Source organism: Clupea harengus, chromosome 16 (genome assembly GCF_900700415.2).
Source record: "Clupea harengus chromosome 16, Ch_v2.0.2, whole genome shotgun sequence".
NCBI classification, from domain to species: domain Eukaryota; kingdom Metazoa; phylum Chordata; class Actinopteri; order Clupeiformes; family Clupeidae; genus Clupea; species Clupea harengus.
The window spans coordinates 23598207-23621351 of record NC_045167.1 but is presented as its reverse complement, the minus strand read 5'-3'; the positions used below and the strand labels follow the sequence as shown (position 1 = coordinate 23621351).

At 42.0% G+C, this 23145-nt stretch overlaps 1 protein-coding gene across 4 annotated transcripts; it reads left to right on the top strand.

Moving 5' to 3' along the window:
- Positions 1-2469: 2469 nt before the first annotated feature.
- tbk1 (TANK-binding kinase 1) lies at positions 2470-22651 on the top strand. Of its 4 annotated transcripts, none has more exons than XM_031582430.2 (22): positions 2555-2577; positions 3107-3216; positions 3519-3625; positions 6416-6556; positions 7611-7740; positions 8589-8770; positions 10069-10229; positions 12138-12248; positions 12637-12816; positions 13540-13736; positions 14328-14386; positions 15217-15308; positions 15549-15650; positions 15796-15874; positions 16378-16499; positions 16900-16976; positions 17284-17323; positions 17470-17571; positions 19148-19244; positions 19472-19572; positions 21093-21164; positions 21777-22651. In XM_031582430.2, the coding sequence occupies exons 3-22, from the start codon at positions 3539-3541 to the stop codon at positions 21826-21828; spliced, it is 2184 nt and encodes a 727-aa protein (XP_031438290.1). In that variant the 5' UTR covers positions 2555-2577; positions 3107-3216; positions 3519-3538; the 3' UTR covers positions 21829-22651. The 4 variants fall into 4 exon arrangements, with proteins under 4 accessions (XP_012693712.1, XP_031438290.1, XP_042566053.1 ...); XM_042710119.1 differs by having other exon boundaries at positions 2562-2577; positions 3107-3170; XM_012838258.3 differs by lacking the exon at positions 3107-3216 and having other exon boundaries at positions 2470-2577.
- The last annotated feature ends 494 nt before the right edge of the window (positions 22652-23145 follow it).

Here is a 23145-nt window from a genome sequence, read left to right as displayed (position 1 = left end):
GTTCAGTGCAGTGCCATCAAATGTATGAGTAGATGATGTCTACCAGTTGCCTGTTGTATTGTTAATACAGATTTGATCAAACCTTAAAGATTAGCCGACCAACCAAAAGGGGGCCGAGAGGGAACAGAGAGAAAAGGTTCTGAATAAAGTCACACATTGACACCTGTGTAGGTCTGATCAGTTATAGCACGATGCAGTCTAAAGTACAGCCAGGTGTTTCATGGGTTGCAGGTAAGCCTAGCATCTACTTTCTACATCATGCTGTCAGGCCTAAGATTTTTTTTTTTTTTGTAGACTGAGATAACCAGCGAAACGATATGACAGGTGTCAGTTCATTTATTTTTTATAAAATCTAAATCAAAACAAAGTGAATCTGGATTCTGAAAAGAAAGATTTTCAGACATAAATCTCCATGTAGCAGGTGCTCTGATCTAAAGTTGTGATCCTTGCCATGCAGGTACATACATTTAGATTTGCTGATAGATACATTTCATCAGTGTGTATTAAACCAATGAGTGTGGAGTCCTTAGCATCTGCTCTTCCAGGTGAAACGGAAGAGCAGAAGGCACATCACCTGCGTCTGCATCATCCCTTCTCATGGTCTACTTGACAGCTTGGGACCATGAAAACTACCTGTGTTTCTGAGGCCAAGACCCGCCACTGCTCAGGACTATTGCTGATCACAGGGTTAGCTACCTGCAACATTTTAGAAGACTACTGACACATCCTATTCTACAGTGGAAATAAATTGGGAGTTCATTAATTGAAGTGTGCCCCCTTCCGTCACTACGGAGACCCCATTGTGACAGCCCAGGGCTGCACTGCACATGACATGACTCGGCCCTTTTTGGCTCTCTTATCTTCATCACACATTTTCTTTTCTTTTCTTTTTGCAATCCTCTTGGAGCCAAATCACGATGTGTGATTGTGTAACCTAAATATTACTTGCCGCTTCAACAGGATACGACGATATGCCCCAACGGCGTCTATAAATATGTGCAACAATAAGAGCTGTTTATGGAAAGTTCTCCAGTCACAAAGAACAGTAGAGAGAGTGAGAGTGAGTCACAGAATGGAAGTCCTGAGATTGTTCATGTTTTTTTTTTCTGTTGGTCCTCATCAGTGGAGAGTCTGTGTTTTTAACTGTTGTAGACGTGCTTACATTTACCACAGAGGGAATGGATGCAGCAGATAACTAACTATGTGCTGTGAAGAATTACTAGAGAGGGAGGTCTGCTTTTGCAGAACATTTTTAACCTGCTGGTTCATATCCAAAAGAGTATGATAGCACATTTGCCAGAAGACTCACAGTCTTCACAATATTTTGAACAAGCTGAAATCACTACCTCTTACAGTGGATACTGCAGAGTAGAGGGCTGGACAAGTTGTCTGCACAGCAGGAGAAGAAACACGTATTGTTGAACAACCTGTTGGAAAAGTTCCATTGTGTGAATTCGATTTAAGACTTAATTGACTAGCTGAAATAAAGTTGCGCGCTGTAGCATGATAGAATACAGCTGTTGTGTACTTATTTATGATGGAGAGGAATGTACAGATGCAAGGACACATCCAAACCCATCAGAGATACCTGAATTTCTGCATGAATTACTTAAATAAAATGTAATGTGTGATGGTGTTATTAAATTACAGTAACTATTTAAATTCACTTACGGGTAAAATCTGATTTCGCAGTAGTAACCGCCGAAATATTGCTGATTCGAGAAAAGTGAGGAGGTATTTAGACCATCCATATTTCAGCCTGCCCACCACAAGGTGTCGCTTAAACATAGTAAATATTAAAAAATAAAAACTATTCACTCTCTCTCTCTCCCCCCTTTCTCTATCTCTCTCTCGCTCACACACACACACACACACACACACACACTCTTTCTCTCTCTCTCTCTTTCTCACACACACACTTTTCTATCTGTAGGATTTAGATCTGATCGAACCTATGATTCTGAACGAGGGGGTGAATGTAAATACCTATAAAATTACATAGTTATACAAAGATGAAGTCTAATGCAAATCTAAGTGCGTTAATGAGTTCTCTAAAAATCAAGTTATACGTTGCCTACAATATTTTCTACATTCTCTCTCAGAACAGGCGTAAACCTGCCTGTTTAAAAACTTTTTGTCAACTCAGGTAATCCACAAAACAATATAATAGGCGTCCGCCTTCGTCTGGAAACCGAAAGACATGCATGAAGGGGGTGGGGCGAGTATTAGAGAGAACAGTTGCATTCGTTTCTGGTTTCGTTTACCTTTCTAGTTACATTGGTGTGTCCCCTATAACTAGGAAAAAGTTACAACATTTGTGAAATCAATCGTACTAAATTATTAATAAGATCTCAAATCTGTTATACCGAAATGAATGATGCCCAATGTCAAAACCCTTATAATACGTCTAATATAATATAAAATTAGGTCTTTTCCTGAAATGTTTGGGTATGTTCCACTAGACATTACGGTAAACAAGGCCCACCTCTTTTTGTAATTCTCCTCTGATTGAACCTTTTCTGTCTCGTGACTATGATGTCAACATAAGAAAACGGAAGACAGGTTGGCATTGTCGGGGTAAGGAAATAAACACAAATATGATCTGATTTAAGACTATTATCTTGCCAGATGTCAGTTGCATGACAGGCTTTTCGTATTTCTAAATTACCGCTTCACTTAAATGAACATAGCACACTTACGGACTTTCCTTTAAAGTGAACGACGAATACCCCAACATTTAGCTAGAATATGTGTTGGTGTTTTAGATACGACATCAACGGACGTTTGTGGATAACTAGTACTTACATAGTGATAATATCTCAGCTGACCGTAATAGTCATCGTTAACTTTAAGTAACTATACTGCGAATATTTGCGAGTCATTAATGTTAAGTCTTGATCGGAGCGGTTTTTATAGTTAACCTTCTCATCTGGTATGTTAGCTAGCTGTCTTCCTTCAGTAGCCTAGGATAGCTATCTAGCACACTATACTTGAGTGTTGTTACTCTTTTTTGTATGACGGGTGACCCAAATACTTATTATTTTATTGTTAAATCTCGAATTACATCAATTTATTTAAAACTTTGCTCCGAATCGACACGTTCTAGGTTGTTAGATATACAAGCTTGTTTGGTCTCGGGGGGGAATTTCCCACCGATGTGACGTCAGCAGGTATCTATACCGCACCGACTACTGGACAACTCCGTCTGTTGAAATAGTGAGCGTTACTGTCATTGATATGTTTCACTGTTTGTTTAAACATATTGTCACATTTATATGATAATATACATAACGAAGGTCAATTTAACATACACATTTGTATTGTATTGTTTAGCACATAGAACAGGGCCTTAATATACTACGTAAATATTCCAAATAACGTATTTCCATTCACAGTGGAAAATGTAGCCCTGGTGCTTCTTAAAACTCACTGAAGTATAATTGAGGGAAGAAAAATAAATAAGTTATTTAAATGGGGGGATTATATGCAAAACATTTATCCTCCTCTTCTTCACACAGCTGGTGCGTTTGAAGTCATCATGCAAAGCACAGCAAACTATCTGTGGTTAATCTCAGACCTTCTGGGTCAGGGGGCCACAGCAAATGTATACCGTGGAAGACACAAGGTAGGTCAACAAACACTCCTCAACTTCAGATTGCAGCATAGCTCACTAAAGCAGATTGGTGTGGTCAGTATGCCCCAATTACGTACATCAGATAGCAAGTGTGCAGTTGTTTTGTGAGGAGGACTAGACATGTTGCCACAGTTTGTCTGTTTATCAGAGAAAAGATCACAGCTTGTCTCTGATGGCTGCAGTGCTCGGCGTTTTTACAATTACATGATCACACACACACACACACACACACACACACGAACACACATACACACAGTAGTCCTCACCATTTTACCCCTCCCCATCGTTTTGAATTGGGTTGACACTGTGTACACTCCAAAGGAAGTCAATGTAGCTTTTGTTTCAATATCACACTCATGACACTGAAGTCATGATTCTGAGATAGGGAGTCAAAGGCCTTATAAGTATAAGAGAGCACAGTTATTTAACAAAGAGGTGGCCTAATGTGCAGCTACGTGCTTTATATTTAATAATGTGGACATTCTTCATATCTCTCAACAAAAAGGCCAGAGAATACTCTACTGCTGTACATAAAGGGCCATGACTGACTCCTAATACTGTAAACCCGATCAATGTTTTCTTTTGGATGTTTCTTTTTTATTTCATATACTCTGTATTGAACTACATTATATTCGTGACCGTGATGTCTGTTGTGTAAATATGTGCTATGTTCAGTCCATAACAAGAAAGAAAATACAAAAAATATATATAAAAACTACTCTTTTCTAGGGCTTAGTTTATCATAATTACTGGTGCACAGAAATGTTCCCAGAAGGAATTGCTTGAAATGAGGAACACCTGCATCCGCAATATGGTTAACGGGGTAGAGGAGGAGTTCAACAATCGGAATGTTGCTAGTTCGAACCCCCCAAACCGCTCCCAGGTCGGCGTCCTGTGTGGTAGCCTCCGCCGTCGGGGTGTGAATGGGTAGATGTCTGGGGCATTAATATGTAAAGCACTTTGAGTGCTCTATGAGTAGAAAACCGCTATATATAAATCCAGTCCATTTGCCTTTTACCAGTATGATTCAAATGGTTAGGTTTTCCCGGACGTTTGTATTGTTTAACAGTTCTGTATGTTGCGGTTCGTGTTGAGGAAGTGTGACTGAGATGCGTACAAACAAGGTAATGCACACCAATTATACCTTTGGGGCGGAGAGACACACATGGTGTTGCTTCAATCTGTTAGAATGACAAAGCACAAATTTAAGTATTGACCTCTGAACTCCGAGAAAAGGTAGTATTTTCTGTATGAGTCACGGATGGCTGTAGTAGGTTGCCTTATTTTGTTGTGCGAAGTCCTAGTCGCTGTTGAGCCTTTGCCTATTGTTTGTCATAAACCCTGGAGCTCTTTGACCTAATATTTTTGTTAATCTCAAACTTTGATTTGATGGCACCATTCCGCTCAAGCCCTGACTGCACTTGTGTGTCAGTGAGTTAGACAGATTCACCGTCACCTCTTCTTGCTCATTACTGAGTATTCATATGGAAAGCACTTCTGATAGTGTAAGTGTTTGTGAAGAAGGAGCACACTAAAGAGACACTAGGAAGGGTGTGTGTACCATAGTGCTTTTACAAAACATGAAACCAAACTATAATAGATCAAATCACTGTGATTTTTTTTTTTTTTTTTTTTGTACTTCATCAAGATAATGACTGACAAAAAATCCAAAGATAGTGTTGCTTGCTCCGCACACTGCATCCTGCACACTATGGGCCGAAACACACCAAACACGTTTTTAAAAACGGGACGCTAGCAAATGCATTGTTTCCTATGGTACGGCGCGCCTTGCGAGTGCACCTTTTCTCCGCCACGCATTGCGTCTTTCTGGCGTTTTTTAGATGCGCTTAAAAGTTGAACTATTCTCAACTTTCCAGCGCAAGGCGCGGAGGCGCACCGCTCATCAATGTCACACTCGGCCCAGGCAGGTTGCGCACGCAGCTCCGCTTCCTAGGCGCCGGGCAAAACAGCCTGGTTATCCTGCAAATGTTTTGCCCGCCGCACTTTGCCAAGGCGTTTTTGAAGCGTCTGCCGTTTTAAAAACGCGTTTGGTGTGTTTCAGCCCTATGTGTGACTTGTGCGCTTGAGTGACAACTGCATGCGCAGCTGTAGAGTTACTAGATCATGTGACCCGGTACACCACAGCTGGGGATTTCCCCTTCTGCAGTCCAACATGCAGCCTGCTCTGCGTCTCTCGGCTTAGGCCTTTCATCGCTGTGTGGCATAGCCCTGTCGGGCCTAAGGTTAAAGCACAAGATAATGTCAACTTACTGGACAAAAATTGGATCTTGTCATTTCATGTATTGTATGTTTGTGCAACTGGTACAACTGCTAGGTTTGTGTGTGTGTGTGTGTGTGTGTGTGTGTTTAAACATTTTTTTTCTGTATACAAAAAACAAATGCAACTGGTTGTGGAGTTGAAAGACTTTGTATCCATTTCTTTGTCTTCTTTGTACGTCTATCTCTTTTCTCCTCCCTCTACTTGGTAAATCCATCTATCAAGTCAAGTCAAATGTATTTATAAAGCACATTTAAAAAGAACTCACGCTGACCAAGGTGCTGTACAATTAAATCACAATAAAATATCAAAACAAATAGAAAACAGAAACGAAACAATTAGATCACAAAAAATAAATAAAAAATCAAGTAGAAAAACAGAAGCAACACACTCAACTAAGCATCTATATACACAGAAAGCAAATGTACAAATGATCAACTAAAATCAAGAGGATCCAAGTGCTAAAGAACTCTATCTCTACTCTTTCCACACCTCCCATGCAGAAAACAGGGGACCTCTATGCCGTCAAAGTCTTCAACAACCTCAGTTTTCTGCGTCCCTTGGACGTACAGATGAGGGAGTTTGAGGTGTTGAAGAAGCTGAACCACAAGAACATCGTCAAGCTCTTTGCAGTGGAGGAGGAGGTGAGTTTTCACCATAGTTCTGCGTACACTACACAAGATTAAGTAATGAGTGTGGGTAATGCGGATTGAGGGCAGCTCCTCGATTCAAAACACGAGCACAAACGAACACCATTGCACTGCAAATGTTGTTCTTCCTCTCCGCTCTGCAGCAACTTAATGTGTGGGTGGATTGGTTTTGGGCAGTGTTGTAACAACACTTCCCTTATGTGTGTGTGTGTGTGTGTGTGTGTGTGTGAGGGGGTGTGTTTTTATATGGTTGTAAAGAAAGAGAGCGTGAAACGGAGCCTCTGCATCAAATTCTCCGTTCCACTCTTAACTTCCCCTTGTACCTTTTTGCTCATCTGTTGCTATATGATGCATGTGGGTTTTTGGTTTGTTTGTTTGTTTGTTTGTTTGTTTGTTTGTTTTGTTCAATGGGTGCATATGTCAATGTTGTGCAGTTAAGTCATGTTGTAAAAGTCTAGCTACATCCATGTGATCTGCTCAGGTCACAGTTCATATAAACCACAGGTGATTTAGAGCTGCCTGTTATTTATATGAAGAACCTTATGTCTAACCTGACAGCTGTTGCCTAAAGATTTAGACGCACGTCACTGTTTTGTTGTTCAAAGTTACATTTGCGAGTGAGAATCAAACAGAAGAAAACTGCACATATAACATGCAATGTTGCTATTGCAGCGGCTGACGCACTAGCCTATTCGATCGACATCTCAGAAGTATCGCAGGCCAACAGTTAAATTTAATATGCATAACTTGACTAATTGATGGTCAAATAGGCCCTGTCATTACAAAATATAGGAACTTATCTTCACAGCCTGTCTCAGTAATTGTGTCGGACTTTTGCCAAATAAAAGCAATGTCCTCTCCCCTGCTCCAGTCAAACACAGAACACAAGGTGTTGGTGATGGAGTATTGTCCCTATCTCCCCTGTTTCAGTCAAACACAGGACACAAGGTGTTGGTGATGGAGTATTGTCTCTGTCTCCCCTGTTTCAGTCAAACACAGGACACAAGGTGTTGGTGATGGAGTATTGTCTCTGTCTCCCCTGTTTCAGTCAAACACAGGACACAAGGTGTTGGTGATGGAGTATTGTCCCTGCGGCAGCCTCTACACTGTGCTTGAGGAGTCGTCTAACGCTTACGGCCTCCCAGAAGATGAGTTTCTCATTGTGCTGCAGGATGTCGGTAAGAAAACAAAACACTATATGTATATATATATATATGTATTTATTGATTGTTGTTGCATATGTTATTGTGACTATGGTATGCCATTACTGAGATTGATGTTTAGATAATTAGGCAGTGCATCGTGAAATCTTTTTGAAACCCCAGTGAAATGCTCATGAAGGACTCTTGTTGCTCGGTATGATGGTTGTGGTGCACCCTGTTGTTATAATACTCAGGCCAGGTTGTTGGGTATGAGAACTTGCATGTGACAGTGTGAGGTTTTGCTGCTGTGGAAAGTCCCCAACCAATAGCAGTAACTAATGGAATATTCCAGATTCCTGGCCTAGTGACCAGGAAGTTGAATCACAACCTGCCCCTCGGTGGGAGATCACCAGATTAGGATAACACGTCTGCGTGAAATTCATGGCTGATGTTGCGTTGTGTTGTCGCATTGTTGTGTTATACTCACGTCCCCTGGACATCAGTGGGTCTGGTGATTGATTATAATCTAAGCTTTCGGCTGGACTACTACAGGGATAGGGTGTGATTATTGATTACAGTGCATAGTAAGGGAACAAATCCAAATCAGTCAATCCATTCTTTAGGGCTGAAGGCATTGACTGGTGTTTGTGTAGAGCTTGTCACCTGTGGTCAGTGTTCTATTATGGAGAACCCTAAGAGAATCATTGCCATGTCAGTGACTGCCATCCAGACTCTGACACTGCTGTTACTGCTGAGGCTCATGCCCTACTGTAAATCGTTAAAACATTAATCAGTACAGATTGGTAAACAATAAGTGTAAACAGCAAACAAATGAATATGTATTTGAGCACACATGGAGCTGAATGGTGGTCTATGTGTTTCAGTGGCTGGAATGAACCACCTGCGTGAGTACGGCATCGTCCACCGAGACATAAAGCCGGGGAACATCATGCGTATGATCGGGGAGGACGGGCGCTCCGTCTACAAGCTGACAGACTTCGGGGCTGCCCGGGAACTGGAAGACGACGAGCAGTTTGTGTCGCTGTATGGCACAGAGGAGTATTTGGTGAGTCGACCAACCAGTTTTTCCTAACAATGCAGAGCGTAAAACAATGGTGGTGGTGCGGTGAGTGTGTGTGCGGTCATAATGGCGCACCCAAATGTCAGCGAGCCACAGGGCTGAGAATAGAAGTGGAATGGAATATGTGAATAGAAATAACAAGAAATGTCACTATTGTGTATTCACATCATGGAAGATGTTAGTTCACTGATTACTGAGCATTTAATTCAAGTCTGACAAAATAGAAACCGTTTTGTTTTAAATCACCAGGATATACGTATATGTAAACATCAAGGATATCCCAGATAGATTACACATATTTATAGATAACACAGGTTTTCTCCTGCCTCCCTGCTGATGCAGAATAAGGCCAACACAAGCCAATAAAGGCAACGTGATATTTTTTGGCAGATAGATAAATCCAACTTGGGCAGTCATGGTCAAAGAAGTATGAAGATATGCTCACAGAAGTCAGTTATATATTCAGATATATAGTCAGTTACATATTATGTTTCCTGGCCCTAAATTCTAAATAATAAGGCCTTTTGAGATTAGCATCTATCAGTCCTTCACAGAATTTGGTGCTTCTGTTATTCTGCATGACTTTCCCAGAATCCTTCTGAATGTCAATTGTTGATTTAACCTTAATTTACTAGGTTACATTTCCTTACTTGCTATCATTTATGTGTTAGTTAAAGGAAGTATTTAGTGTTCTTTAAGAAATACTGTGTTGTGCTGCGTAACATAGGAGTGAAGCAATGTGTGAATAATAATTAACTCCGGTAGTTGACAAAGCTTGTCAACTCTAAATCACCCGTGGAGTTCAAGGGTCAAGGGTTATATTGGACTGTATTTACATTGCTGTTTGCACATCAGCAGAAAGTAACAGGATATTTTGCAACATTTTTATACAAAAGTAATGACTGCAACACTTTGGAGAAATAGGGTATTTTCTTTGTTGCCACAAGAGAGACAAATCACTTTTATCAGTTATATTATACTGAAATTAAACTTTATCTGTTAGATATTCTTGAGTATTGTGATATTACGTTTTGTGCTACTGTAGTTTACATGCAAAAGTTTGTGGCAGACAGCGGTTCATTTTGTGTTGCGTTTAAACCCCCAACCACTACCATTTGACTCTTCCAATGCAACGCCATAATGTAACACCATCATCCAAGATAATTTGCCAATACACAGCCCTCCTATCTGTCAAACACTGGTAATGATTTTACAGAGAACTCTTGAAACCTGGCTATGTAATCCCTCGTATTTATTTGTGTGTGTGTGTGCGTGTCTTCTAGCACCCAGACATGTACGAGCGTGCCGTGCTGCGGAAGGACCACCAGAAGAAGTACGGGGCCACAGTTGACCTCTGGAGCATCGGCGTGACCTTCTACCACGCGGCCACGGGCAGCCTGCCCTTCAGACCCTTCGAGGGGCCTCGCCGGAACAAGGAAGTCATGTACGTACAGTGCCAGTGACAGCCTAGGGTTCACCCCTCACTACAGACACAGCCCAACGATTACACAGTGCCTCTCTTCAGACTCAAGGCTTCGTCACAGGGAACCTAAATAATCATAGTTCTCATCTTCATTGTCTGTGCCCCTTTTATTAGGTTACGGAATGAGACTTGCCACCACACGGCTTGAGGAGACTCATGTCTCAATCTTAATTACTGAAGTGTAACTAGTATAATCAACATCAGTGCGATGGGCCATGAAACAGGTGAATGAATTGAAACTGGACCCTCAGACCAGACAACTAAGTACCCATCCACCCATTTGTTTATAAACATTGGAAAGTTCTGATGAGCTGGTGACCGGTTACACCATGTTTACCAGAGAAGATGTTTGAAAACCTGTAAAATGGGGTGGATGTTTTTCTGGATTCTTTATCATTATGCACTGTCATGCAGGAGTATGGTGTTAAAGCCAGCAAATTCTCTCCACGGCTTGGGTTGCGCTCTTCAAACTGACCAGCCTCTTACATAAGACCCAACGCCTATTCTCAGTAAGAACATTCAGGTTGCTTTCTGTCCATGGCAACCGTAAGATGGAGATTGAGAGACAAATCCTTGCTCATTGTTTTGTTTTTAAGTGTCCTTGCATTTTGTGCAGGAGGAGTTATGGGTTTTTGGCAGCCCTTCCCCTAATTTGATTATAGCGTTGCATTGTCAGTGCAGAATATTGTGGGTGCGTGTGAGTCAGTCTAGGATATCAGGTTCATAATTCAGCTAACTTATCTTCAAGTTTAGGAATGTCAGATGCCTACACTAGATAGGAATGTTATAGGAATGTCAGATACATACAAGCCTCTGTCTAATACCTCTAAGGTGGAATTTCAGAATATTTCAGGGATATTCTCCGTTTTGCTGCAATTTACAGTTTTAAATGTTTCCTCACAGACGTAGGTTGAGATTTATGCATGTTACGACCCGGCCCACGGACCACAACATAAAGTTGAGACCAACACCAGAGTTTACAAAAATAAGGGTTTTACTTCAATAAACAAATAGCTCAAGTTAAAATCTAGGACAAGAAGCGCAAAAGAATTGGCAGCCATGAAAGTATGCTGAGCTCCAGCAACAAGAGAGTGCTGAGATTGCAACCCTCCTCAGGTATGATGTTTAATTACACCTTCTCAAGTGTGGACAGGTGACACAGTTACGCCCTTGCACACCTTCTCAAGTGTGGACAGGTTTATTGTTTATTAAGGATCCCCATTAGTCTACACCATGGTGGAGACTATTCTTCCTGGGGTCCAGGCAAAAAGTATTACAATACAATATAAATACATAAAATGCAGTACAGCATGATCAATTATCACAAAAACACAGACTTAAAAAACAACATTTACATTAAAAGTAAAATAATACCTAAAATCCCTTAAATACGTAAAATAATAATCTAATCTACTATAATTTCCTTTCTAATTATAGCTGCCTTGAGTTTCCTTTTGAAATCACATTTATTTCTTGTTAGAGTCACATATAACAGGTAACACAGTTACGCCCACGCACCACCCAAAGACCCTTGCACACCTTCTCAAGTGTGGACAGGTAACACAGTTACGCCCATGCACCACTCAAAGACCCTTGCTCTGCCGCTGCAAGGACAGTTTTACAGTGTTAGCTGTTGGGGACTGTGTCAAGAAAAAGTTTTATATAACTTGTCTTGAGAGTTCTCTGCAATTTGTTTGTCAGCACACAGTATACATTTTTATCAGTATGACTGCACCCTGGGTATCCAGCTTGTGATTTTGTTTTCTGTTTGTTTTTCTGTTTGGACCTTGTTCTGCCAGATGATCTGCGGGAACGTGTGTTTGTTCTGTCGTGCAATGAGATCATTCTCCTCCCTGTTCTTCTTCTCAGGTATAAGATCATCACAGAAAAGCCATCAGGGACCATCTCTGGACAGCAGAAGTTTGAGAACGGCAAGATTGAGTGGAGCTCAGAGATGCCAGTGTCCTGCAGCCTCTCCAAGTAAAAACAATAATGTTGTATTACACAGACACATACACAGGTAGATATATATAGGTTTAGATAGATAGATAGAGATGGATGGATGGATGGAAAAAGAGACAGAGAGAGAGGTAAAGAACACCACACAGTACATTAAAAAAAAAAAGTAAAATTCATGACATTTGTATTCAGGTCCTTAGCCATGAAATATTTGCCAGTTCCTTCTATGCAATAACCCAGTGGATTACGCACATTTAATCTGTCTATTGGCCAACATCGCTGATGGGAATAAGTAATGGGAAAGACTTTCAACATCTGGGACTTTCCCCCTCTGATTTAGCAGTCAGGAATCCTAGTACTGAGAATAATGGCAGCGCTGTGTTTCTGTGACCTGTCTGGACTTTCCCAGGGGACTGCAGAGCCTCCTGACCCCGGTGTTGGCCAACATCCTGGAGGCTGACCAGGAGAAGTGCTGGGGCTTCGACCAGTTCTTCGCCGAGACCAGCGACATCCTGCACCGCATGGTGGTCTGTGTCTTCAGCCTGCAGCAAGCTACACTGCACCATGTTTACATCCACAAGTACAACACGTGAGTGCCTCTACGCTTGATATGACTACATTTCCTAGACTTCCTTGGTCTTGTTTGATGCCCTTACATCAGCAATCACACAAAAGAAATCCCATTTGTTTTCGTGTCAGACCAGTAAAGTGTTGAGGATTTGCTCTAAGTATAGTGTTTGGCAGAACTGCTTGTTTTCTTGTGCAAGAGACACTGTAACAAGTTAATATGTTCAGTTCCCATAGAGCTTATAACCTTTGTACCACAGTGCGTAGGCTACACCCATCAGTCTGCTCCAGTTTAAACCACCTGAGTTACACAAAGATTTGTATTCTAATTGTAATCTGCATCTTACCATTCCACGTTACATTTTTTGGTTGGCCAGAACGAGGAGCTCCAAGTTACCAAAAACATGTGTGCATGGTCTCTGGCAATTGAATTGTTAGCTCATTCACATGAATTAATAATATGACAACAATTTAACAATATAACAATAATACAACAACCGCTGTATCCTAGAAATCATGGCTTCTATTTCCTGTAACTGTTTTTTGCAGTCGTTAATGTCAGCGAGAATAGGTAATAATAAAACTATGAACATGATGGCAATAATAATCATAAACAAACCATAATAGTAATAATAGAGGTAGGTTGATGGGGAAAAAATAGATATGGTAAAGACATAGTTAAATTAAATTAAATTAAATTAAATAGTGCAAATAATGAGAAAAGTAATTGTAATACTCCCCACAGAGCCACCCTGTTTCAGGACGTTCTGTTCAGATGGACCAACATCACCCCTCCCAGCCAAGAGTTCCTGTACGAGGGTCGCCGGCTCCACCTGGAGCCCAGCCGCCAGGCCACGAACTTCCCCCCCACCTCACGGGACAACCCCATCATGCTGGTCAGCCGTGAACTGGTCAACACCGTCGGCCTCATCTTCGAAGATCGTGAGTTTGGATTTATTTCGATACACTGGATGTTTGTTTATTTGGTCAAAAAATACATCTGACCCAGGAAGAGCAAGTGAAAATATTGATGACAATGAGTGCAGTATTAATCGTTAATTTGTCAGTGTCTAGATGGCATCACATTACTCTTTTGCCTACCTTTTTGTATAGAAACAGTATTTTTCATTGGTAAAGACTTATTAATTGTTAGATTTGAGGGGGAAAAAGACAGCTACTCACTTCCCTTCTAGCTTTTTCTGGGTTTTGCCCCAGCTTTAAATCCACAGACCTTTCTAGACTAACGTGCATATGGAATGAATATGGAAGTATTGAGGTATCTCTACTGAAAGCCTGGGAATTCACCCATAGTGTTGAGCACAGATTAATTTCATGGTGGTCTGATGGTACAGGTTTGCCTAACAACCTGAGCTCCCTGCTGCCCCTGACTCCATGTAATGGACAGGATTACATGTTTTTAAACACGCTTGCTCTCTGCTCTCGCTCATTCACACACACAAACACACACACACACACACACACACACACTCAAACACACTCACATGCTAATTGCATGTATTCATCTGTCTCCAGCCAGCCCACCTAAAGTCCAGCCCCGCTATGACCTTGACCTGGATGCCAGCTACGCCAAGGTAAGCGGCAAAACACCGCGGCGAAAGATAAAACCCAAGTGCCTTGTCAAGTAGGCAAGCGCCGCTTTGCTCCCCATCCTCCCCTTAGCAGGACTTGATATGCTAATGTTGCTAACATCCCTCGGCTCCGTGATCTCTGCTCTCGTGTAGTGGGGGGTGAGTCACAGTGATAAGGGCTCTTGAGCCCTGGGCTTTCATTAAAACAGGGAAGCAGAAACAACAACAACAGCAGCAGCAGCAGCAACAGCAGCAGCCGCAGCGCAGCGCAGCATCGTGTGGAGATCAGAGGGGGCTGGCAATTGTGTTCTGGCCCACACAGAGGAAGCCATGCTCAGCCACCCCTATTGTTCCAGCCTCTCCTCTGCTGTTGGGGGGGGTGGGGGGGGGGGGAGAATGAGGCCCATGGTTATTAGTAGATTGTTTTCAAGTACCTAAAATACGTCATTACATTTTTCATCGTGAAGATGATGAGAATATTAATGTTGCATAGTCTTTCATCAGCAATTTAGGGAACTGTTTACAACCATTATTGATTAATTATGAATTAGTGAATCATCCTAGAGCAAATCCTATGGTTTTTGTTTACTTTGTCACAGTTTAGCGTGTTTTTTATGTATTTCGGACGTTAGTGCAGCTGGCTGTCATCCTTCATGAGAAGTTGCATTTAATTATGGTACAGTAGGACAAGACTTTGCCCTCATAGCAGACTGTGAGAGGATGTCCGACACTCCCAAGAAGACAGCACACTTATATGAACTGATGAGATGTATCATTGTGCTCGTCATCAAACCCTTTGAAAATCTCAACCCTGTGTCTTTATCTCTCCCCAGACGTTCGCAGGTGATGTTGGCCATTTGTGGAAAACATCAGATTCACTTCTGGTTTGTCAGGAACTAGTCAGAAAAGGAATCAGGGGCCTAATGTGAGTACACGAATAAACCAACAAATGGATATGAATATGAATGTAAGTGTGCATATATGTTTTAAAACCCTCTGTTGGTTGCCATGGATTGTGTATGTACTCATGCAAGCACACAGAGTAGCTGCTACCGAAGGTCAAGCTAGCCTTTTGTAACACTGCCCAGCATCAAAAATAATTGGACAATGGACCATTCACTAAACTCAACTAAATATTCTTTGGTTGTGTTTGTTCTCATCCTAGAGAATTGATGAAGGAGGACTTTCATGAAACTGCCCACAAAAAAGCTGAGGTCTTCCACATGTGTAACTTATGCAACCAGATTCTGGAGAGGACTGAACAGCTGTGAGTAATGCATTCAATTTCACAGCTCTCTTATTGCGAGAAGACGCCAGTGCTGAACTACTGCAGTATGTCTGGTAGTTATTTCAGTGTTGTTTTCAGTTGTAGAGTTTTCAGGGTGCGTTGTTTCTGTCTTTCTCTATTTAAGCTATGAAATACTGATGCAGGCCAACCTGGTGTCGTCAGAATATGATGAAATCTCAGACATGCACAAAAAAGTGCTGCGGGTAAGTTTCTTCCCCAGCTTCCATTTAGGACTTAAAGGCTCAGTCCGCGATTTAAATCCAATGCAATGTTTGTCAAAATCAGTGAATTGCTCGTCTTAATCCTCTAGCCACTCTCCATTCAATGTGTGTGTGTGCACTCAATAAAACCTCAGGTGTTCATACACTGTCCTGGCTCTGTAAAAGTTGCTTCAGGACATGGAAAGAGGGGTATAATTTGATTTGCCGTAGAGCTCAAATATCAACAACCTTTCGCCAGAATGGCAGACTGTGCCTTTAAAAGACTGAAGGTAATTCTAAAGGATCAGCACAAATCAAGGCATACACCACAATGCCAGCAAAACTGAGGTCGTGTCTGCTTCATGACTGAATGGAAATGACTCAGTGCTGTAGATCATCATATGAAGACAGCTCCTCATTGTGTGTATGTGTGTGTGTGTGTGTGTGTGTGTGTGTGTGTGTGTGTGTGTGTGTGTGTGTGTGTGTGTGTGTGTGTGTTCGTTCAGCTCTCAAGTTCACTGAGTCCTATGGATCAGACGATGCAGGACATTAAGAATAAGTTCCTCCCAGGAGGCATGCTCACGGACACGTGGACGATGCAAGTGGGAACACATCCAGACGACCGGAAGTAAGGCTTTATGTGTGTTACGGTTGTGTGCAGTTTTATTTCTTTTTCTGTAGTTCAACTTTTCCTGGAAAACCATTTTTGTTTTGTTTTATGTTTGTTTGAAATTGGAAAAAAAAAACAAAAAAAAAACAGCCGAACATTTGTGGACACAAAGATAAAAAAAACAAAGAATGTTGTCTAACCGTAGGAAAATGCATTTTTATGGTCATTTTTACCATATGTCACCACATGAATCACATAGTCTAACATCCCAGCTCTTCTGTAGTAAAGCATAAACATACGCAAGTGACTGCTATGACCAGGAAAAGTGTTTTTCTGTGAGTCAGCCAGCAGGAGGCGTGGCTGGAAAGCTGATTTGGTGCAGCCCCTGTATGCTAAGTGTCTGTCTGGTGCCTTTCAGCGTGGAGAGGATTAAAGTCCTCCTAGACGCCATCACTGCTATCTATCATCAGTTTAAGAAGGACAAGGCCGAACGACGTAAGTAACAGGAGAAATATGCAGAACAAACCCACATTGGCTAGTATGGTATGGCTGTGTGGCACTGACACACACATATGATCAGTCAAGTCTGAAGCCTGAATGCCAAATATGAAGATCCCATAAATGATGAATGATAAATGAAAAATAAATGTTAAAATGTTAACAAACCAAAAGAACAGCCAGTAAATGGTTCCTGGGTTTGTTGTGCTGCAACGTCCAACTATGTGGGTCCCTGTTACACATTGTTGAGGTTTTGGTATTTGGAATGAACATTTGATCATATAGTTTTTGTCATTTCCTCCAGGTCTCCCTTACAATGAGGAACAGATCCATAAATTTGATAAGTATGACAAATTATTAATGCAGAATTTCTCACTCTTGCATGGTAACATGCATTGTACTGGCTTTTTGTACATAGACTGTTAAATACGTAGGTATGGACATTAAGCAAGCGTTTAAGTAATGTGGTTTTGTCTTATGTAATCTCCAGGCAGAAGCTGGTGCTCCATGCGACTAAGGGTCGAGCGTTATTTACAGACGATTGCTCAATGAAGTACCGGCTCTTCATCTCTAAGAGTGAAGAATGGATGAGGTACAGACTTCATCTCTCACTTCCAGCAACAACACACAAAATGGCCGCCATTATCATTAATGTGGCCCATGTCTCACAATGATGTCTCCCACTAGCTAGATCAAATAATTGTACACCACTAAAACCACTGCTACTGAGAAATGTTTCTTCAGTCATCAATTATTAGTACTATGTCTATTTTAGTTGACTACTAATATAATTATCACATCAGTATTGGGTAATAATATTTCATATTTTAATAATAGCAGTCCAGTTGTAGTGTAGGTGTAGGAAAAATTCCGGTCACCACAACCTCCATTTAACTACTTGAGGTTTTTTTTTATGCAAGGACTGTAAGACTACAATGTGGTATGCGTTACATTAAGAACTAAAAAAAAGGGCTGTGCTTTGCTGTGCTGTAATGTCTTGGCTAGACACACTGTCCCCGTTGGAGAGAGTAGGTGCGTGGACGCGCACAGTCACCAACAGACAGTCTGAGGTGCGCGTGCGCCGCTATCTAGCTCTCCTCTCTCTGAGGAGCTACTTGAGCGTTGCCCTGGTAACGGTGCCACAGACGAGGCTGACGTTCGCTCAGTGAATTTTTATGAGGAAGGTCATCAGTCAGAGATGTGTGTGTGGAGCTGAGCCGTGGCGATGGAACTGGTGCTAGTGTGATAAAGTGAGCTGTGTTTGTGTAAACAGTGCGTTCTCTCACCAAGGGAACGTGGTTATGAAATGAGTGACTTAAAGGTGTGTCATTTGACTTTATCAGCTGGTTTATGAGGTCACTGTCCTACTCCCGTTTTTGTTTCACTAACCTCCCTAAAGGAATAGAAAGTAGGTCTCTTCATAATCATCCCACCATACGCACACACACGCACACACACGCACACACACGCACACACACGCACACACGTCATATCAACATCGCTGTCAGAATAACCATCACAACATTGTGTATCGGGTCAAAGATGTGTGTGTAGTGTGGCAACAGCACAGATGCAGAGTGTACTGGAGGGAAGTACACTTGGTTGCCTCTGAAGGCATCACCTGATTCCCCGAGTCCTCCAGCAGCACCAAGATTCTACATGCTAGAATAACATAATGTATAAGCTGCTTTCAGACATACATGTTTCTCTAGCTAATGGCAGAAATTGCCCCAGTTAAAGTTGTAAATATATTTTTTTAGTTTTTGGTGTTTTAAATGTGTAGCTGAATCCCTGCATGTACTTGATCTAGCATCTAACCATCGTTTACAAATTAAGAAGAATTGATTTTATGTCGCGTAAATCAACAAAATAAGAAAATCGCCTTTGCTCCTTACTTATTAGATGTTACACACAGTGAAACTCACCAACTAAACATTAAGATCTGATGAAACATCGAGGTGGATTTCTGGATTTCTCAAATTGGCAAAGAAGAGTAGATAAAACAGAACAGGTGGAAGCTGAACTGTGTGTGTGTGTGTGTGTGTGTGTGTGTGTGTGTGTGTGTGTGTGTGTGTGTGTGTGTGTGTGTGTGTGTGTGTGTGTGTGTGTGTGTGTGTGTGTGTGTGTGTGTGTGTGTGTGTGTGTGTGTGTGTGTGGTCTCATCACAGGAAGGTGCACCACGTGAGGAAACAGCTCACCTCACTGAATGGCCAGTTCATCAACATGGAACAGGAAGTCACCATGCTCATGCAGCGGGTCTACAAGGTGAGTGAACCCAGGAAGTGTCCTTCAGTGGGCTGTGGAAAAGTAGTCTGTGTTTGTGTTAGTTTGTGTGTGTGTGTGAGATAAATATTAAGTCCATTTGGAGGAGACGCTGTGTCCTTTAGCCATAATGTGTGTTCTACTGGGCAGAGTCTTGGATCATGTTATAAATATTTGATCTTACCGCTGAATCTTACCTGTGAATCCAAAATCCAAATCTGTGCCTGCAGCTCCAGGAACAGCTACCACAGAAGATCATGCCCCTAACCTCAGGTGGGATCAAGCCACAGGCATACCTCAGTCAGAGCACACTGGTGGAGATGACCCTCGGGTGAGTGCCCACAATGCACCATGTCTGTCAGCCTCACATTTCAGGAGGTGGTAGAAATAGAGCAAAACAGAAATATAGAACGTATAATATATGTATGGTTTACACCAGGGGTTCTCAATTAGAAACCCAAAAGGTCCAAATTTCCATTCAGTCCAGGGTCTGGAACAGTGACGGTCAAAATCCAAAAACATAACCCCAACAAAAACGTTCAAACTACCGTATGCACAAAAGGTTATGTGGTCTGGCCTTATTTATGTGAAAGGTGACAGTTTTTTGTGGTTTAAACTTGGGCATAAAAGGTGTGAAGGCCAGGCGGAGGCACTGATGTAAGTGTTCATTGGGTGTGCTCCTGTATTTGTTTTTCACCATATTCATGGCTGAAAAGGCAGACTCACAACAGTATCTCTATCCTAAACTGTTGTGTTATACTGCATATTTTCAGTTTAAGTACATTGAGAGCAACCTTGTATATGAAAATGTACTTGGCCAATAAATTGACTGATTCTGATGTATGTTGAGGTATGCACGCTCTTGTTGTGTGGCTGACCTAACTATTACACTGCATGTTGCTTGGTATGATTGCAGATGGTTTATTTTTCTGCCCCTTACCTCAGAGTTCTGCGGGTATTTTTGTTCAAAGTGTGCATGCTTTGTTTCATAGTGACGTTTCACGTTACCACTTTTGACAAGGGCAACCGTCTCGTTACAGATTAAACACATCGGTTTTGTGCTCCCCACAGGCAGCACAAATGCATACTTGTCAGTCCACTCTGTCTTAAATTCGCGATTTTTGGAATCAACTTTTCTCTTTTTGTCGGGTTTAAAGCACGCCATGATTTTCGTTTGCTGAGAAAAAAATACCGTTCACAAATCTATCTGCCGGCATTGTTGCCATTGACACACACAACCTGCGTGACCCACAGAGCTCGCCGCCAACATTGAGTGAGTGAGTGAGTTGTCATAGTGATGTTGTTATTACAGCTCCTGATTGGACCTTTGGATTGGACACGGAAGATAGAAACCACATCGAGTAGGAAAAAAATATATAGCGCGAAATCACGCACCAATGAAACCTCGCTTGATCATGATTAAATTAGAATGTTGATTTTGGCTCGGTCCAAATTTGGTTGCGTCTGGGTCCGGATCCGGACCGCGGTCCGCCTATTGAGTACCCCTGGTCTATACGAATGAAGTGTTGAGAAGTGGTTTGTTTTTTGTTTACCTGATGTGATAATCTTTACTCTGCACACATCTCTAAATGAAATTCTTTAAAGCCAGGATGGGCCACAATGTCCTGATACCTTCTGTGTATATGTGTTTTCTTCTGGTCTGTGTTTATTTATTGATACGACTCCTTAATTCTTCTGCAACTTAACAAGGTTCAAATTGCAGAACACAATCGTTACAGATTCCGATAAAACCAATCAAATGCACGCTAAAAACATCACTCAACATGGAGATATGCCACCCTAAGCTATCATTACATCTCTCTGACTGACCTGCTACTCATGTCCCTTCAGAATGAAGAAACTAAAGGAGGAGATGGAGGGAGTTGTGAAGGAGCTGGCAGAAAACAATCACTTCCTCGAGCGGTAAGTAGATCACCCACATCCTGGTGTGTGTGTGTGTGTGTGTGTGTGTGTGTGTGTGTGTGTGTGTGTGTGTGTGTGTGTGTGTGTGTGTGTGTGTGTGTGTGTGTGTGTGTGTGTGCGCGTGCGCGTGCGCGCTGTAGTGAATCAGAGGAGAGGAATTGAAGATGTTGACGGTGACATGCGGCGATCCCTGATGACACGTACCTCAAGTGCTCCTCTCTGTTTCTCTGATGTTGGTGCGCATGCCGTGTTCAATACCCCTCTGTGCTCTGATACACAAGCCTGTAGTGCATGCAAGGCGCAATTACAATCACAATTTCTTTCATTGTGTTGTAAAATCACACATTATTGTGTTGAGCCACGCTAAAAGGGTGCCTGAACAGCTTATTTGGCTTGGCATCAGCTGTTCTGGACAGGTTTTGAGCCCTGGCCAAGAAATGAAGCCTGAGCCATAGCATCCAGTATTGACGGTCACAGAGCCATTGTGCTTGTTTTTAAGTGTACTCTTGACGGCACTGTAGTTATTGATTTTATGATATACCCTTAGAGAGCGTGTGACCTTACTCCGATCCTGCATATGTTACAGATATTAACTGACATTTCTCCTCTCAGGTTTGGAACGTTGACACTGGATGGTGGTCTGAGAAGCGTTGATCGGATCTAATGGCCCTTACCCACCCCACCCTACTCTACCCCACCCCACCCTGCTTCAGAATACTTCCTCCACAGTGCAGTGTGTACAAACAAGCAGGCACCAGAGGAAAAGCCACAGTGTACATATTGCATAGTGTTGTAAATAATGCTGTTCGAGTTGCATTTCTTTTCTTTTCTATTTTAATCTGCCGACCCGTCTCGCAAAAAAAAAAAGGCTCCCGAGTGGCCGTTCATCTGCACCTCTCTTGCTCCATGTTCCATGTCACTTTCTCTTCGTTTGGTATCTCTGCACTTTGGTTTATATAGAGCTGCCTTTATTTGTAGTGCCTGTAGGATGCCTGATTTGAAATCCTCTTCGTTTTTTTTCTATTTGTCTTATTTCTGTTTTGTGATACTACTTTTGACTTTCTGATCTGGAAATCATGTGTGTCTTTCAGGACCCTTACTGTTTAAATACTTTCTTCATCTGAGGTCTTATTTACTGGAGACTGTATAATAACGGATACCTAATATATGCGATTTAGCATTTCCTCCACATTTATTCAGCTCATTGGTTGAGTTTGTAGATGGAGCACCTATGCTGAACCCACGGGGGGCGGGGTACAGGATGGGCATTAAAATGATCAGCTGGTCAGCTGGAGATGATGTGAAATGTTTTGACTGCATAGGATCTGGCAAGGAGTTCCCCCTTCCCCCTCTATCACCAACTTGCGGTTATTCCCTTGCTAGTCTACTTTTGTCACTGCATACTGAAGTATTTGTTTTGCCATTTTTGTCAAAACCAAACAAAGCAAGAGTGAGTGAGAGGATAAAGTCTATAGTACAACTAAAAAGTGGATGTTTGGTGTGTGTTTTTTTTTTTGTCATGTGCAGTTTCTGTCAGTCTGTCATTTTTTCCTGCAGTTGTATGATCACAGCAGTGAAGGACAGTGCTGGAGGTGGCGGGGAGGGTGGGTTGCAACACGTGTTAAAAGCATCTTAACGTTGCCATTTTCATGAAGCAAATGAATACATAAACTACTCTCAGAAAAGTAATTCTGCCTTTACAGAGGCCATTTCAAATCCCTGATCAGGGTCGGGAGAGGGGGTGGGGGTGGTTGTTGGGAGAACACTCATTTGTGATGATGTCACAATGTCTCTCCATGGAAACCATTGTTAGCGGGTGAGCACCATGATGCATGCATCCCAGTACAACCCCCCCCCCCCCCTCTCCCTCTCCTCCCTCTCTCTCTTCTTTGCACACTCACTCATTCACACATTCACTTGCACTCTCCTTTACTCACACATTCACTCACACTTTCTCTCTCTCACACACTCTCTCTCTCTC

Excerpts from the sequence above, each read along its gene's own strand:
- tbk1 (XM_012838258.3), top strand. The coding sequence starts at position 3,539 with ATGCAAAGCACAGCAAACTATCTGTGGTTAATCTCAGACCTTCTGGGT. Across the intron at positions 12,249-12,636 it reads GTGTCCTGCAGCCTCTCCAA|GGGACTGCAGAGCCTCCTGA; the intron begins GTAAAAACAATA and ends GGACTTTCCCAG. Across the intron at positions 15,651-15,795 it reads CTGGAGAGGACTGAACAGCT|CTATGAAATACTGATGCAGG; the intron begins GTGAGTAATGCA and ends TCTCTATTTAAG.